The sequence below is a fragment of the Thermobia domestica genome, chromosome 15 (assembly GCF_964235325.1).
Source record: "Thermobia domestica chromosome 15, izTheDome1.hap1.1, whole genome shotgun sequence".
Classification (NCBI taxonomy): domain Eukaryota; kingdom Metazoa; phylum Arthropoda; class Insecta; order Zygentoma; family Lepismatidae; genus Thermobia; species Thermobia domestica.
In genome coordinates, this window is record NC_137468.1 from 119533852 (window position 1) to 119550038 (window position 16187).

Here is a 16187-nt window from a genome sequence, read left to right on the forward strand (position 1 = left end):
ATACAAGTGGATCCGTCTGTTGTTATAAATCTCAATAAATTATTCTACAAATGCATACTATCTAATACACAAAAACAAACTGCTCGCTTAGAATATTGATCTATAAACTCTTTGTAAGCTTGTCAGATTATTTCTGTACAGCTTTAGTTTCAGCTGTGAAAAATAACTTAAATTTTAGTGCCATCTATTATTATTAGTACATATTATTTCGAATACACTCATTAGGTTTGCTATATTTTATACCCTACTTGTTGGCTAAAAGACGTGTATAAAATTCGTAAACAGTTTTCTTCATTTGTTATTTTCTCTCATATTTTTTTTTAAAATTGAAATATGCGATGTTGCATATGCTTTAATTAATGTGTGGGGCCATTCTCTGCACGGGGCCCCGGGCAATGACCCGGTTCGCCCGCCTCAAAATCCGCCTCTGCTTTGCCAGACTTATCCGTCCCCTCAAAACTAAAGTGGATGTGTTTCATGATTTTCCAAACAAACCTCTCTATTACGAGGTACAGGGGGTGGCAAATTTTAAATGAATGAACCACAGAACCACCCGAAGTTCGATATCTTCGGTTCAGTTTGAAATTTGTATTTTTAAGTACTATATAGCAAACGAGAGTTTGTTATTTGTCATATAATTTCTATGTCTCTTTCACACACATAATATTTATCCGGTTTCTTTATTAGAGATTCAATAGATTATTTACTATCTTCTTTCTCTGTCAATCACTAGTAGTGGTGAGCAAATGCAAGACCAAGACCAAGATCCGGGTGATCTTGGTCTTCGTCTTGCACACCCAATCTTGATCTTGGTGTTGGTCTTGCACACCCAGTCTTGGTCTTGGTCTTGGTCTTGCTGCAAGAGTCTTGCAAGTCTTGCTTTTAAAAAATCTTATGCCTTTCGTACGTAAATTTTACTCTGGATAAATTCTACAATGCGTCAATGGTAACGAAAATACAATGTATGTTTCTAAATTAAATATAGTTTACCTTCGTGTAAGTATGATGATAGTATACAACATAGGTGATAACCATTTTTAATGGGTTCCCACGCTACACTACTTATAAGATAAATTACAACGTTTCGTAATCTTTTTATATTTTTAACAGATCCAATAGTCCACTGGTTCCCAAATTGTGGAAACGCATGAAAGAAAATCAAGACGGCACAGATTACAGAAATACCATAAATTGCTAAATTATTTTTACTCTAAAGGCGTCTGAGATTTTTTTATTTTCAACCAAGATTAGCTAATCTTTGAATTGAACAAACTTCCAATTAAATATTGAGATTTTATTTTATTGATTCCAATATGTACTCTATGGAACAGAAACATGGGCATTACGCAAAAGTGATGAAAAAATATTGGAGGCTTTCGATAAAAGGAGAGAATTAGCTGGGTTGAACGGTGTTAGAAATAGTAGCAATAGGGGAGAAAATAATTTTAGATGTAATTGAGAGAAGGAAAAGGAACTGGTTGGGACATTGGCAGAAGAGGAACTTTATTATGAGGGACATGCTAGAGAATATGGTGGAGGGAAACAGAAGGAGGGGGCAAAGGAGACTGTAGTTGAAGGAAGGTATTAAAATAGAAAATTGCTACGTCAAAACGAAGAGACTAGCTGAGGACCACCGTATATCGAAGCTTCTGAGTTGCAACAAGTGACCTGCCAATAATGGTAGATGATAATATGTTAGCAATATTGGCCAAAAAGAGAGAGAGAAAAATTAAAATAATGACGATGATAATCAAACATATTAATATTTTAGTATAATTTGAGTAAAAACTGAAAACGACTCAACTGTTCACGTCTTTTGTGTAAACTCAACTGACACAAATACTTTGATCTATATTAGAAATACAAAAACACAGCACCAAACTCCAGATTATTTGAAATAACCGTACAAAATAATTCTCACTTGTGAATATGGATCATTTATTGTTGTATAATGCTATATTGCTCAATCTTCGTGTGCCATATACCTGACGAGGTTAAAAGTTATATTGATCAATAATTATGCAACGTATAAACACCCGCCCATGAAATCAAACTGGCGGTCACATACAGAAGTTTTTGTCAAGTCATGTAAATGCAATTTCGACATTAATTTTTTGAGCACACATTAAAAATTTCTAACGGATGCTTGATCCTTGTAGTCAAGGACATATCCATGTATTGGGAACCTATGGTGTACGGAATTATTGATGTTCAATACTACATTTCTCTTTAGTTTTAGAAGAAGAACACCACTAATATGTCTTGAAATGATGTACTATCTAGTTTTACGTGCCACGATTATGCACCGAGGCTAAGAGAGATGGTGATGATCAGAAATGAATGAAATGGTGGAATGAAGAAAGTAGGAGGAAACGGGAAAACCCCGAGAAAACAAACGCACAGGTCTCTATCCACCAAAAAGGCTCATATAGTGCAAGCTGGGATCGAACTAGGAACCCAGCACCAAAGTAATGAGATTAGTAAATTATGCTTAGTATATTTTTCGGTTCGATCCCTAGGAGGCACTGATTCGGTTTGACCCTCTAGAGTTGGGAGCACATCGGATGTCGAATTGTCTGCTAACATTGCGAAGATTGCCAGAGAGATAGCTTGATCTAGCGTTGCCACATCAGTGTGGCTGCAGAATGGAAAATATGACGCTCGTGGATTTACAAATAGAAATATGAAAGCAACAAAGAACAAATCTCCCGTAATATTTCTCTACATTCTACGTCTTAACCTTGTATTTTCTTGAAATTATTATGGTGTACATTCCTGAAATTGTATCACGTCTATGTTGAAACTATATGAAGTTATGTAATTCTTGTAATTCTTATCTATTAGGTTTCAAGTGTTCAATAAAATATGGTAAAAATTTTAAAAAATCAAAATGACAAGAACGTTGTCTTTAATGGAGAATTGAAGCACATTATTGCGTGTTGGCTCATTCATTATACTCATTTCCGGCATGGAATTTTTTTTAAATGTATGAAAAATGTTTTTTGCTTCATTACACGTATGTTTTGAAATGTCATATGCAGTGATCATTTATGATGATTATGGGAGTGTCGACTAGTTCACTAGTCAAGAAAAGAAAATCTTTGGTGTAGTTTTAATCTATGAATATCTTCGGAGGTAGCCTGGGGGAATCCCTCTGAAAATATGAAATCTCTCCCCGGACAAATCTCTGACGATGCTCAACGAGGGTTACCAGTATTTTCGCAATACCACTTTAACTCTTCTGGGTAATGAAACTTCACCTGGGTCAAATCGTCTGAAAACATCACTGGTTTTCACGATATTTTAATTATTATGGTGATTTGTAAATTAAATAAAGATGAAAATACCTCTTCCAAATTTTTGTTCTGTGTGTTTATAATCTGTTGTATTGCTATCGTATCTTAAAAAGATTCCCGTGAGCAGAGGTGGAAACAGAAGAATTGACGGGAACCCGACACCAAATTTTATCCTCGCTAGCAATTTTCTGTATCGTTCATAAGCTTATGTCACAGTCAACTTAGTTGTCTCCTGAGTTGTGATAATGCAGCGATTACCATGCTTGAAATCGGCAGTTTTTTCCTGGGCCTTGATTTAAAAATAATCACACACTCTGAAGTCAGTCTTGCCAGCCTGTTTGTGTAGCACTTGACACTTGTTACTATCACCTTATATTATTAACGAAAAAAAATCCTAATATTCTGCGTCTAGTTGCAAGAGTAGTTAAAACATTTATAACATTCAAACACTGCACGCTACGATCACCTTAAAGAATAATTTTGATAGGTTCCAGCGAAAAAGTGAAAGGTAGCAGGTTGCTACAGCGCATTCAAACAACATCCGCCTTCCGACTTGCTCCTGAGTCTAGTAAAATATAAGTGAGAAAATTGAGTTAAATAATTTCTGTATATCAGTTGATGTAAATTGCAATTTGTTTTATATTTCTATGTTATTTTAACTACGAATCTAATAACATACTCTTCGCACAATAGGAGCTAATCAAAATGGTCGTGGTGATATGTCAACTTTAACTGTTCCAGAAGAAATAATAGGGAGAGATAGAAATACTTCACCGAGAAGCAAAAGAAACAGATCTCCATCCTTTCTGAGGCTGATATCAACATCCAAAGTACCGGCAGGACCTCTTAGCGCGGAAGCCGCAAGTGGCACATCAGGTATCAGGCGGTAAGATTCAACCTCTGTCCACACCCCGACCCACCCACGTCCTCACATTTTCCAGCGTCTCTACACAGCGAAGGAACCTCATCCTCATCGCATGGTCCACAGGTTGCTCTTTAGTTTCCTACAATTTTACCACCAGTCATGCAACCGAACCTACATGGGGGTATTGCTGTGGCTTCTTCCTAACAAACAAAATTACATCAACTTCATCAAACTTTCAAAATTAAGTAAACACAATATGGCTAATTTCAAATTTAAAGAATATGTATTTTAAGAATTTAAAAAAAAAAAACTAGATTGAAGTGGTATATGAAAGATGTGAGCAATTCTGTTTGGTGATGATTTCTGGTTCCAATATCACTCGAAAGTATTTTGTAGAATAAAGAATGGAAAGAAATTTACTAATAAATTAATTTAAAATATATTAATTGATACTATTGTTGGCACTATAATTATATTTTTCGTTCATTTGTGGAAAAAACTATAATTGATATTGTTTTATATATTTATACCTATTTATTTATTTATACCACAGTGGTCACAAAAATAATATGATACAAAGCTTTTACCTTTAGTTTTTCTTTGCTTTTAAATGTTTAAAAACAAACCTTGGCAAATCTTATTCAAATAGTATTTAACTAATAACCTATCATAAGCATTAATAGTCGGGCGAATGTAACGTCAGACCTAAAACATATTCCAACAGAAGGTCTGTAAACGATGTTTGTTTCCACCAGATGTACTAATAAACAGAAAAAAGTTTACCAAAATCTGCAAACGGAAGTGCTCTTTTCAAGATAGTCGCCACAAACCTTAAAAATCAGTGAAATTAATGAAGTTTGTTATTTTTAATTTTAAAACAATTACTTTTCCACTAAAATTACGATTTTTATATCTAACAAATGCACTGATTGACTGAAAAATTTCTACCATAATCTGGAAACCGGAAGTGGCTTTTTCAAGATGATGTCGCTAGCCTCAAAAATCAGAGAAATTCCTACTTTCTTATTTTTAATAGCAGAGCACTTATTTTTCCAAGAAACTTAATGTTTTAGTATTCAAGGAATTCATTTCTACCAATAAATTGTATCGGTAGGATCAAAAATCAATACAAGCAAAAATCGATGTAGGTATCGTAGATACACAATGTTAAATTGTATGTTTTATCATCTTAATACAATTTGACTATAGCCTACTGTATACATTACTGTAGATACAAAAATCGATCACATATATACTATTGGAATTACCTTTAGGTTAGGTTTCTTTTTTGCTGAATTGACCTACTACATTACATTAATTGACCTATTACATTACTAGATTCCTTTACTACACGTTACAATTTTCTATAAAAGATGTATCAAAACGCGTTTTATATTTGGTTATGAAAATATGCATCAAACAGCTTCCTTGTATATTAGTCCTCATCTCTGTTCATCAGACACCAAATTGTTACTGTACGTATCTTGGCATATGAACTGCATGGAAATGTATACATTCTGCAACTGCATCTGTTACAACTGTGATTAGATTTACAATTGCAATGTATAATTTTCAATACAGAGTCTGGTGCAGCATTCATATCATACATTATTGGAACAAGCTCATTGCCATCGAGTTTCCAACCTCAGTTCACAGCATTTATATCTCTAGGGGTACTCATCCATCTCGTGACTTCATACTACACTTTTAGAAATGGAATTTGGTGGAAGACTCAGAGAAAGACGTTCTGGGTGAACAAATGACTTTTCTGTGACGACTTTCTTCGTAGCTAACGCACGCTACCAAAAACTTGTATCGTTATTACCAGAAATAAGAGCCTTTGCCTGACAGTATCAACTGATACTCGATTGTTACAATGCTCATCAATAGAATGGGCTAATTGTGGTTTATCGGTCTTTCTCAGAATGTAGATGTCCTCAGAAAGTGATATTAAGTATACACTACGTTCATATTTCATCACTTCCTCTAGAACTAATTGTTCTGTCTTAGAGACCACAAGAAATGGCTGGAATAGTAAGCCAAGATCAGTGCTTTTGCCCTGAGCAACTGTGACTGCAGATGAACTTCACGGTTTTTACTTTGTTGGTCCTCTTAAAAGCAAAGGAAAATACATTTTGTCCATTCATACTGTGCACGACCTCCTCTTTATTGACTTATACTCATACATATTGAATTCTTCCTTTACCACAATACCATTGATAATATTTCTCAATAAAGTGTCACTAAAGAAAGGTGAAGATCACGACATAATTTCGTATATTTCTGAAAGGTCTACACTATCTCTTTCGATTCTTAAGGCACTGGACTCTTTATGTTGCTCACTAGTATCGTAAGAGAGTTACAATAATGCATGCAATGTTGTAATCAGGCATTATGAGGTTGACATAGTCCACAACGTTTCTGATCTTGTGTCAACTTGTTTTCATAAGTTAAAACTGCCTGAGGTTTTAAGATACCTCATAAGTGTGTGTGTTCAATGACGAGATCGCATTTTTACTATACACCACTTTTAAATGTTTTTCAGCATTGTCCTATCCGTTAATGCACCTATAGCTCCAAGCAAATTCATGAAGGTGTGGAAACTGCGAAGCATAAGCAAGATATTTTTAAGTAGAAGTCCGTGGTACAGCTTTGATTATTTCGCTAGTTTCCAAGAGAGGTTGACTAAAAGTTATTAAAGGAGGGACATTATCTTTGCGGGCTAATTTGTTGATAAATTCTAATTTTGTTAGAATGCACGTTTTGTCTAATGGGAGAAAATAAAATTGTGGAGTGGTCAGGATGATAATTTCTTCTGTGACTTATTCCCTGCCAATTTGGTACAGATTGTTGAAGCGGAACGAGAACTCCCACAAAATATCAATATCAGCTATCAGCTATATCTTGACAACATTCAAAACCTTTCAACTTTATTTCTCGTAATGTTCACTCCGCATCAAAAAAATTGCAACACCTAATGCCGTGCAGTTAGGCCACCCAATATACACCTTATCCCATAATCGTGTCTGGTAAAGAGCCACCTCTCTCCTCCTTTCTTCTCTCCCACACTAAAATTAGCTAACAACATGAGCGCAATTCTAATTTAAATTATACATGCATTACTATCGATAAAATGAAATAACAAAACCGAGACGAAACAAGATTCATAAGTTGATTTAGAGAGAAACTGAAATACATACAACGAAAAATTGAAACCAATGGATGTAATTATACAGAGGTTCAGAAATGAGGCAGAGAGAGAGAGAGAGAAGGCGAGAGAAGAAGAAAAAGAAAAGGTAAAAAAGACAAAAATGTAGAATTTTAAACTTAGTAAGAAAACAACATTATAAAGTTCCGTTACCAGAAATCCAACAGTAATATAGAAATAACGTTTGTTTTTATATATTTTTTCAGAACTATTTGAATATATAGAGGATGCTTGAAACATTCATTAAGTCACTTTCAAAAAGGATAACATACTCAATTTCCAGTAGAACTGTAGATCTCCCAGACACATCTAAGATAATGTCAACAGTTTAACATACATGCTTTGTTTCCGCGTGGTTCAGTTGTAAATTCGGTACTGTTAATTGGACGTACTGATGCAAACCACATTCTAATAAACCCAGTAAGTAGCGTAGAACATATCTTCCATTCCAGACTACTAATGCAAAGTAAACCAAAAAAAGACAAAGAAAAGGAAGAAAGAAAGGAGGAAAATTGAATGAGTACTATTTTACTGGTAAATGTTTATCAGAAATATCCTATATTAAAAGTCCAAACCGTATTATTATGAAAAATTACAAATGTTCAAATGGAAAATTGGATGTTCCTTATAGATGTAGCAAACCTTGCATGTTTCAAATTTCAAGGTGAATAAATCACATTGAATTATGTGATGGAAACAAATTTGTGTCGAACTATTATAAATGAAATTTTGTGTTCAAGTAACCAAACAGGTTGTTATTTTCTAGTCTTTTCCAAAGATTTATCTGTTCCGAACATCCAGCACCACTTTCATCTCTTGTGGATATAACGTTGTAATTTGCACAGATAGAATGAACACGCTAGAGCTCAAACGGATCACAGTATCAGTCGGATGATATTGGTTAGCGTATGGACCATCACTTGGTCGAGGATTCAAAGCCGCAGTGAGCCAGTAATTTGACAGACTCCGTAACCCAGATGATAAAAAAGATATTTTGCTTATTTTTTGTTTTTAAACATTTCTTTCAGAGATGACCAGGACTAGAGATGTTTACCCCAGAGCACAAAAAATTGACGCTGAAGTTGGCAGTTAATTACATTTTCTAGACCAAGTTTATCGGTGTCTCGCTCCGTTTTAACTTTAGAATATGCACACGCACATGAAGTGCGTGTGTACGTGAGAAAGAGAGGGGAGAGAAGTGAAAGATACAAAGGCAGGAAAGGAAACGTCAAGAAAGACAGAGAGAGAGAGAGAGAGAGACGAATATAAATATGAAACGTACTTATCATTACAGTGTATGATGAAGAACACACACACTGTTTATTCGAATTCTCGCCAGAGATGCTTTGTATGTTCTCCAACAGAAGATAAATCTCTGTTTGCAACCATTATTTTATGCGAAAAAGTTAAACTACCTGAGGGGGAATCGAACGTAGATTTTCGCTTGGAAGTCTGCTACTTTACTCCCACACCACCGATTGCTTTACCCAAACTTTGTCCAACAAATTCGGTAATATTTCTTTCTGAGAACGATAACACGAAAATTGTTTACTGCAGATCAATGAAGTATTTCGAATATCCTGGTAAATCCCTTGCCCTTTCCCAACCAATATTCGTAAATCGTCTCTATCGTGATAAAGGTGTTTGCTTCTACATTCTTAAGCATTGCACGTCTAATATTAGAAGCGAATTTTTCACTATCACTTTGTAAAAAAATGCAAGTTTGGTGTAAATAGGATTTGAACCTATGTCTGACAGATTTATTAAGCGTAACTCCATTACGTTACCGCTACACTATCATGCCACCTGAAACTAAAACCGAAATGTTACTTACTTTAGCCTAGATCTTTGGAACGATCAATAATGGCTGCAAACAGAGACTTATCTTCTGTTGGAGAACATACAAAGCATCACTGGCGGGAATTCGAATAAACAGTGTGTGTATACTTCATCATACACTGTAATGATAAGTACGTTTCATATTTATATTCGTCTCTCTCTCTGTCTTTCTTGACGTTTCCTTATCCTGTCTTTGCATTTTTCACTTCTCTCCCCTCTCGCTCACGTACACACGCACTTAATGTGCATGTGCATATTCGAAAGTTAAAACGGAGCGAGACACCGATAAACCTGGTCTAGAAAATGTAATTAACTGCCAACTTTAGCGTCAATTTTTTGTGCTCTGTGGTAAACATCTCCAGACCTGGTCATCTCTGAAAGAAATCTGTTTAAAAATAAAAAATAAGCAAAATACCTTTTTTATCATCTGGGTTACGGAGTCTCAGTCAAATTACTGGGTCATTCGGCTTTGAATCCTCGACCAAGTGGTGGTCCATAAGTTAACCAATATCATCTGACTGACACTATGATCCATTTGAGCTCTAGCGTGTTCATTCTATCTGTGCAAATTACAACGTTATATCCGCAAGAGATGAAAGTGATGCTGGATGTTCGGAACAGATAAATCTTCGGAAAAGACTAGAAAATAACATCTTTGGTTATTTGAAAACAAAATTTCATTTATACTAGTTCGACACAAATTTGTTTCCATCCCATAATTCAATGTGATTTTTCACCTTGAAATTTGAAAGATGCAAGGTTTGCTACATCTATAAGGAACATCCAATTTTCCATTTGAACATTTGTAACTTTTCATTATGATACGGTTTGGTCTTTTAATATAGGATATATCTGATAAACATTTACCAGTAAAATAGCACTCATTCAATTTTCTTTCTTTCTTTCTTCCTTTTCTTTGTCTTTTTTTTGGTTTACTTTGCATTAGTAGTCTGGAGTGGAAGATATGATCTACGCTACTTACTGGGTTTATTAGAAAGCGGTTTGCATCAGTACGTCCAATAAACGCTACCAAATTTACAACTGAACCACGCGGAAACAAAGCATGTGTGTTAAACTGTTGACATTATCTTAGATGTGTCTGTGAGATCTGCAATTCTACTGGAAATTGAGTATGTTATCCTTTTTTGAAAGTGACTTAATGAATGTTTCAAGCTTCCTCTATATATTTGAATAGTCCTGAAAAAAATATAAAAACAAACGTTATTTCTATATTACTGTTGGATTTCTGGTAACGGAACTTTATAATGTTGTTTTCTTACTAAGTTTAAAATTCTACATTTTTGTCTTTTTTACCTTTTCTTTTTCTTCTTCTCTCGCCTTCTCTCTCTCTCTCTCTGCCTCATTTCTGAACCTCTGTATAATTACATCCATTGGTTTCAATTTTTCATTGTGTGTGTTTCAGTTTTCCCTAAATCAATTTATGAATCTTGTTTCGTCTCGGTTTAGTTATTTCATTTCGTCGATACTAATACATGTGTAGTTTGAAATTAGAATTGTGTTCATGTTGTTAGCTAATTTTAGTGTGGGAGAGAAGAAAGGAGGAGAGAGAGGGGATCTCTTTACCAGACACGATTATGAGATAAAAATGTGTATTGGGTAGCCTAGCTGCACGGCGTTAGCTGTCGCAATTTTTTGATGCGGAGTGTACCTTTGGCAAATTCTGCTCCACTATATTAACATTTGATGTCTCTGTTGTGTGAATTTTCGACCTTTTTTCCTATTCACAAGATGTTCGCTTTTCTCCTGGTGTCAATGCAGCAATCATGCCATCCCATGAAATATTCTTGGGTTAGCATTGTGAATTATCTACATTGTCATAAATAAACAACTGAGTAGAGCAAATAACTTATTACCTTCAAAAAGAAGCTCTGCCATCCTTTACTATATGATGAGCTATACGCCATCTTACTAATGGTATCAAGGAGGGATTTAGATCGAAAGTGGTGGCGCATCTGTATAGAGAGTGCGATATCATTTCATTCAAAGTGAGGGGGAAGTTCTTTTAAACGTAATACCTGTACACAAAATCGTAACATATCAGAAAGAAAAGAAGCTAACCTAAGCTTACCAGCTTGTTGCAAAACACACTCATTTCCAGTTATGCTGTTCCGTATTGAATAAAACTTGAACAATGCAAGAAAAGTGTACTCTGAACTAAAACGTTGTGATTTATTTTATTGACATTCAATGTGTTCTACAAGCTTGCATTAATAAGCCATCAAAAATATAAATAAGGGTATGGTTCTAACTGGTGACTTACCAGGCTAGGTTATTATGAAGTGTTAAACTTAAAAATGATTGGCCATTTAAGTACTTAATTTTATTTTGTTCAATATAAATCGTGTCTATTGGCTCATGTCCGTTATTAATATAACCACAAGTTTAAAGAATACTGGTTAGGTTAGAGCTTTGTGGGTTACCAGTTAGAACAATACCGAAATGAGAAACTGTATGATGAAATAAGAATTACAACCATCCGTTAAATCTGACACACACGAGACTACCGGTAACCTGCTAGTATTCTTTATAGAAACAAATTATGTTCATACTCATCTTCATTGTTCTGTATAGTGGTATATATACTGTCTGCCATAGAATGCCCCTCTTTAATCCAAGACTGTGCTACACTTAATGTATTCCACAAATTCAAGGGTGGACCACACAATTTAACTGTCATTAAGACTTCTAATGTATCTACTTTTAATCGATTTCTTTCATAGCTTTTCAAGTCATGTGCAACATTGAAACCACGCTCACATTCTGCAGTCGACAGTTAAACAGATTTTATTTTCCGCAACAGCAGTTTAAATACGGGAAAATCATCAATAGATTTGAGACCAGATTTCAAATATCTCCATTCTATTACAACTATAGATGGATCTATACCCAATAATTCAGCAGTCTTATAAAGATCAGAATTGCCGTACAGTGGGCTAAGTTTTTTGAACTTAAAGTTTTATCAAATACTTTGACATCTTACTCGCTCGAATTGAAATGATGTCGAGTCAATGTCAACACAATAACACAGATAATTCTCTTTGCAATTCGTGAGATAAACGTCATCATTTTCTTTCATTTCAGTAAAAGTTGTGCACGCAGTATGTAGCTGAGTTTCTATTTCTCGATGTAACACAGATTTTTTTGCATTGTTGTACTGGCCGTAGTTAATACATGTGCAATATCTAAAAGCAACCCTAACATGCATATGGTTTGTCTTGAAGTTAACTCACGATACAAACCTATAAATTTTGCCACCGTTTGTTCACTTGACTCTTTTCGGCAGAAGACAAATAATCAATTATGGATGGATTGTCTCTATATACGGCTAAGAGCACATCTTTTTCAGTGGAAATCCAACGGATTCGAAACAGTTTCTTTACTTTCGAAACACTTCTTTTGCACAAATTTTCGAAGTGGTGTACTGCGTTCACGACTCTAAAAACGTTTTCTGTTACTAAATCAAGCCTATGAGTTATGCAATGAATACTAAATAGGGAGCAAAATTTCCTCTAATGCGAGCAGGAACTCCATCGTGCTTACCTATGAAAACCGATGCGCCATCGGATCCAAGAACCACAAGCTTCTCTTTAATAATATCAGAATCAATGCCATCATTTGCGAAAGCTTCAATGATCTTCATTTCTGTTGCTCTTGCGTCTGCTTTCTCGATGCGTTCTAGTTTATGAAAACAGTTTCGAGTAATATTCCTCTCATCCACGTACGTAATATACAGAATCAAATGCTTTTCAGAGAATCGATCGTAGACTCACCAACGGATATAGAGAAGCAATCAGTAGACTTAAAAAAATGTTACCAATAACTTGTGTAGCTGGTCTGCAATGAAACGTGTTATTAAAGCAGCACTTTTGTCTGTATGGAGGTGAGTTCCCACGTCTAACCCATTTGCATGTTGTAATTTAATCAGTTCTGGGTGATCCCTGAAACTCCAACGAAGCTTTGCACTAGTATATACAGTACGAAACATCTTTACCGTTACAGCCAATGGCTGTTCTTGCTTTCTCAGATATGTTTCCCTTTCTGTTTCTGCGCTTTTTCCAGCGCCTTTTTCTGACAAACAACTTCTGCATCTAAGCACAACCGATGAACTGAACTTAATTCATGTCTGTATACGGTATCCAAATTTTTCTTTTTCTTTTTCCGAGAAACACCTTTCGATGATCACGGCAAGTCAATATTGGCAGTTTTAATCTTATTGTTTTTATACGCGAAAGAAGCAAGCAGTTTACAAACATTACACACCATCACCTTCTGACCTGCTTTCATTTCGAAAACAAGCCATTATCTATCTTGTGTCTACGGATTCTGAAATCTTTTCCATTCCATGGGCGGCTGACATTCTTCTAACAATGTTACATTTTGGTTCATTTTACTTGACATTGTTTTATCACTTCCATCACACGAACTCTCTGACAAATGTATTTTAGAAGCTTCCATCACATGTGCACTAAAACACTTCTTTTCAGCTTCATCCGTTTCACCACCACTGCATTTGTCACTGCTTTTGTTCGTGAATAGCGACCCATTATTAGTAGCATGCGAATTGCCTCTATTTAGTTTGCGAACTTTATTGTCTGACTCAGAATTAACGTTGAAGTATTTTGTTATTACATTATTCGTAGCACTCTTTCTATGTTTCATTTTGTTGCATTTAAGAAGTCAATAACACCGCACTCAAGTATGATCACCTTCAGGGGAGCCGGAACCGGGGGGGGGCAAGGGGGCAGTTGCCCCTCCTGAAATTTTCAGAGGGGGCAAGATACTCGTTTTGCCCCCTCACTTTCAGACTGTAAAAACATCACACAACACTGATTAAAAGAACTAGATTTTTCTTTTTATGGTAATGTAAAAAAAATTCTCTATTCCAGATTCATCTTTCTCTTTGAAACAAGAGACCGGGCGCGCTTTCTGCCCCCATGTTAGACAGAAAGAGTTAGGAAAAAGAATTGAAAATTCTCTTTATTCCCATTTGTGCACATTCTCAAAACACTGTAACTCGTTTAAAAATTGTTGTTTAAGTAATCGTAAGTCTGCAATATGAAACGAGCCGTTGAGCGAGATTTTAAAGTTTGAAAAATATAACAATTTAAATCCTAACAAAATTAGAGTTCAAAAGACAAATATTTTTAGAACTGAATATTTAGAATTGAATATAGAATTACAATTTAAATGAGTAACAGGACATTTAGGGCCTAAATACATTTTCCATAAAGTTAAATTAATGTTCTTACAAATGATGTACAATAAGTTTTATAGTGAGGAGGAAAAATGTATAAGGTAGGGTTAATAATTCAGAGCACATGAAAAATGCGAACTCCATTCCGTTCGTTTAACCCTTTTACTACCATTTTTTTCGGAGTGAGAAACATTAATATATGGCTACTTTAAGTTGTTTTCAAACATATATATATATATATATATATATATATATATATATATATATATATATATATATATATATATATATATATATATATATATATATAAATTTCCGCCGTTTCGTTTTTCGACGTGGGAAGAGTGGGACATTATGTATCCCACTGATATTTTTACGTGAGACCTATTTGTCCCAGTGGTAGTCACATGAATGATCATCTTGTATCTTCAATTATGATACGTATATTGTCAAAAAAAAAACAGTTGGGTCGTATTTATGATTACAAATATTTTACATTTCGGCACTATTTTTCCAAATGATAGTGCATGCAACCACTGCTTTATCACTAGCACATTGTTCCTCACATTCATTGTCCATGTTCACTTACACTACTGTCTATTTGATAATGCTCATAACAATTCTGTGAACCATTAGCAGGCTTCTCTTTACTAGTGGAACATCGATTCATAGAAATAACATGCGGTAAATTACCACGGACCAAGTTTGTAAACAAGAATGAGGAAGACAGTCGCTGCTTCTAATAATTAGTCTTAGATATTTAGCTCGCAGTGGTCAAGCAATCAGTGGACATTTGCATTGTACGGATAATTTGATGTCGCTCCTGGCTGAAAGAAAATGGACGTGCCTGTTCTCAGCCAATTGATTAATCGACAGGATAACTGGCTTATTGCTAATTGAAAGAATGAAATTTTAAAGATTGATTTGATTTGATTTTGGGTTTAACGTCCCGTTCAGCAGCGAGGCTATATGAGACGTGGACCTACTGATTAACGTGGAATCCGAACCACATGAGCTCCCGCCGGGAATCGAACCCGGCTCTCCCACGCCAAAGCGGGTACGCTAACCGCTTAGCCACGAGGGAGCTCCGAAATTTTAAAGATTATGGGGCATGCAATATAGAGAGACTTGGTAGCAGAAGTTAAAGAGTCTGTATTTTATGCAATCATAGCCGACTCCACGACTGATATTTTAAAGAAAGAACAGTTGTCTCTGTGTGCGCTGTATTGACTCATTCATTAATCCAACAAAATATTTATGGGAATGATCACCCCACATGGCATAAACAGAATTCACGATCAAAGATATTCTAACGAAACTTAACCTGAATGCAGAAAATATACGCGAATAGTGACATGATGGTGCAGTTATTATGTCAGGACGAGTGAATGGTGTGCTGAAGATAATTTCGACTCAACATCCGAAAGCTGTATACATTCATTGCAATAATCATGCATTAGATCTCCATTGCAGGAAGTAGCACGAAAATGCGGATCTTTGTGTGACGTACGGGCCATAGTGAAAGACGTTTGAAACATCAACCAGGATTCTGCAAAACGATAGACAACATACGCCGACTTTGTTCTTGAACCCTGTAAAACTATCAACGAATGTAATCCTAAACACTTGCTGCCTCTTTGTCCTACTCGCTGGTGTCTTAGGCAAAAATCTCTAATCAGATTTCAATCTGCTACAAACGAATTCAAATCACTTTGGGAAAGAATCATAAGTACTACAAGTGGTCCAAATGATGATCAAAAAGTA

The 16187-nt window shown here is 35.3% G+C and overlaps 1 protein-coding gene across 1 annotated transcript in view; it reads left to right on the plus strand.

Moving 5' to 3' along the window:
* The window catches only part of LOC145671217 (uncharacterized), a 682733-nt gene that overhangs the window by 543950 nt on the left and 122596 nt on the right, over positions 1-16187 (plus strand). Inside the window, exon 10 of the mRNA XM_081740095.1 lies at positions 3990-4182. Within this exon, the coding sequence (XP_081596221.1) occupies positions 3990-4182 (193 nt within the window). The remainder of the gene's footprint in view (positions 1-3989; positions 4183-16187) is intronic.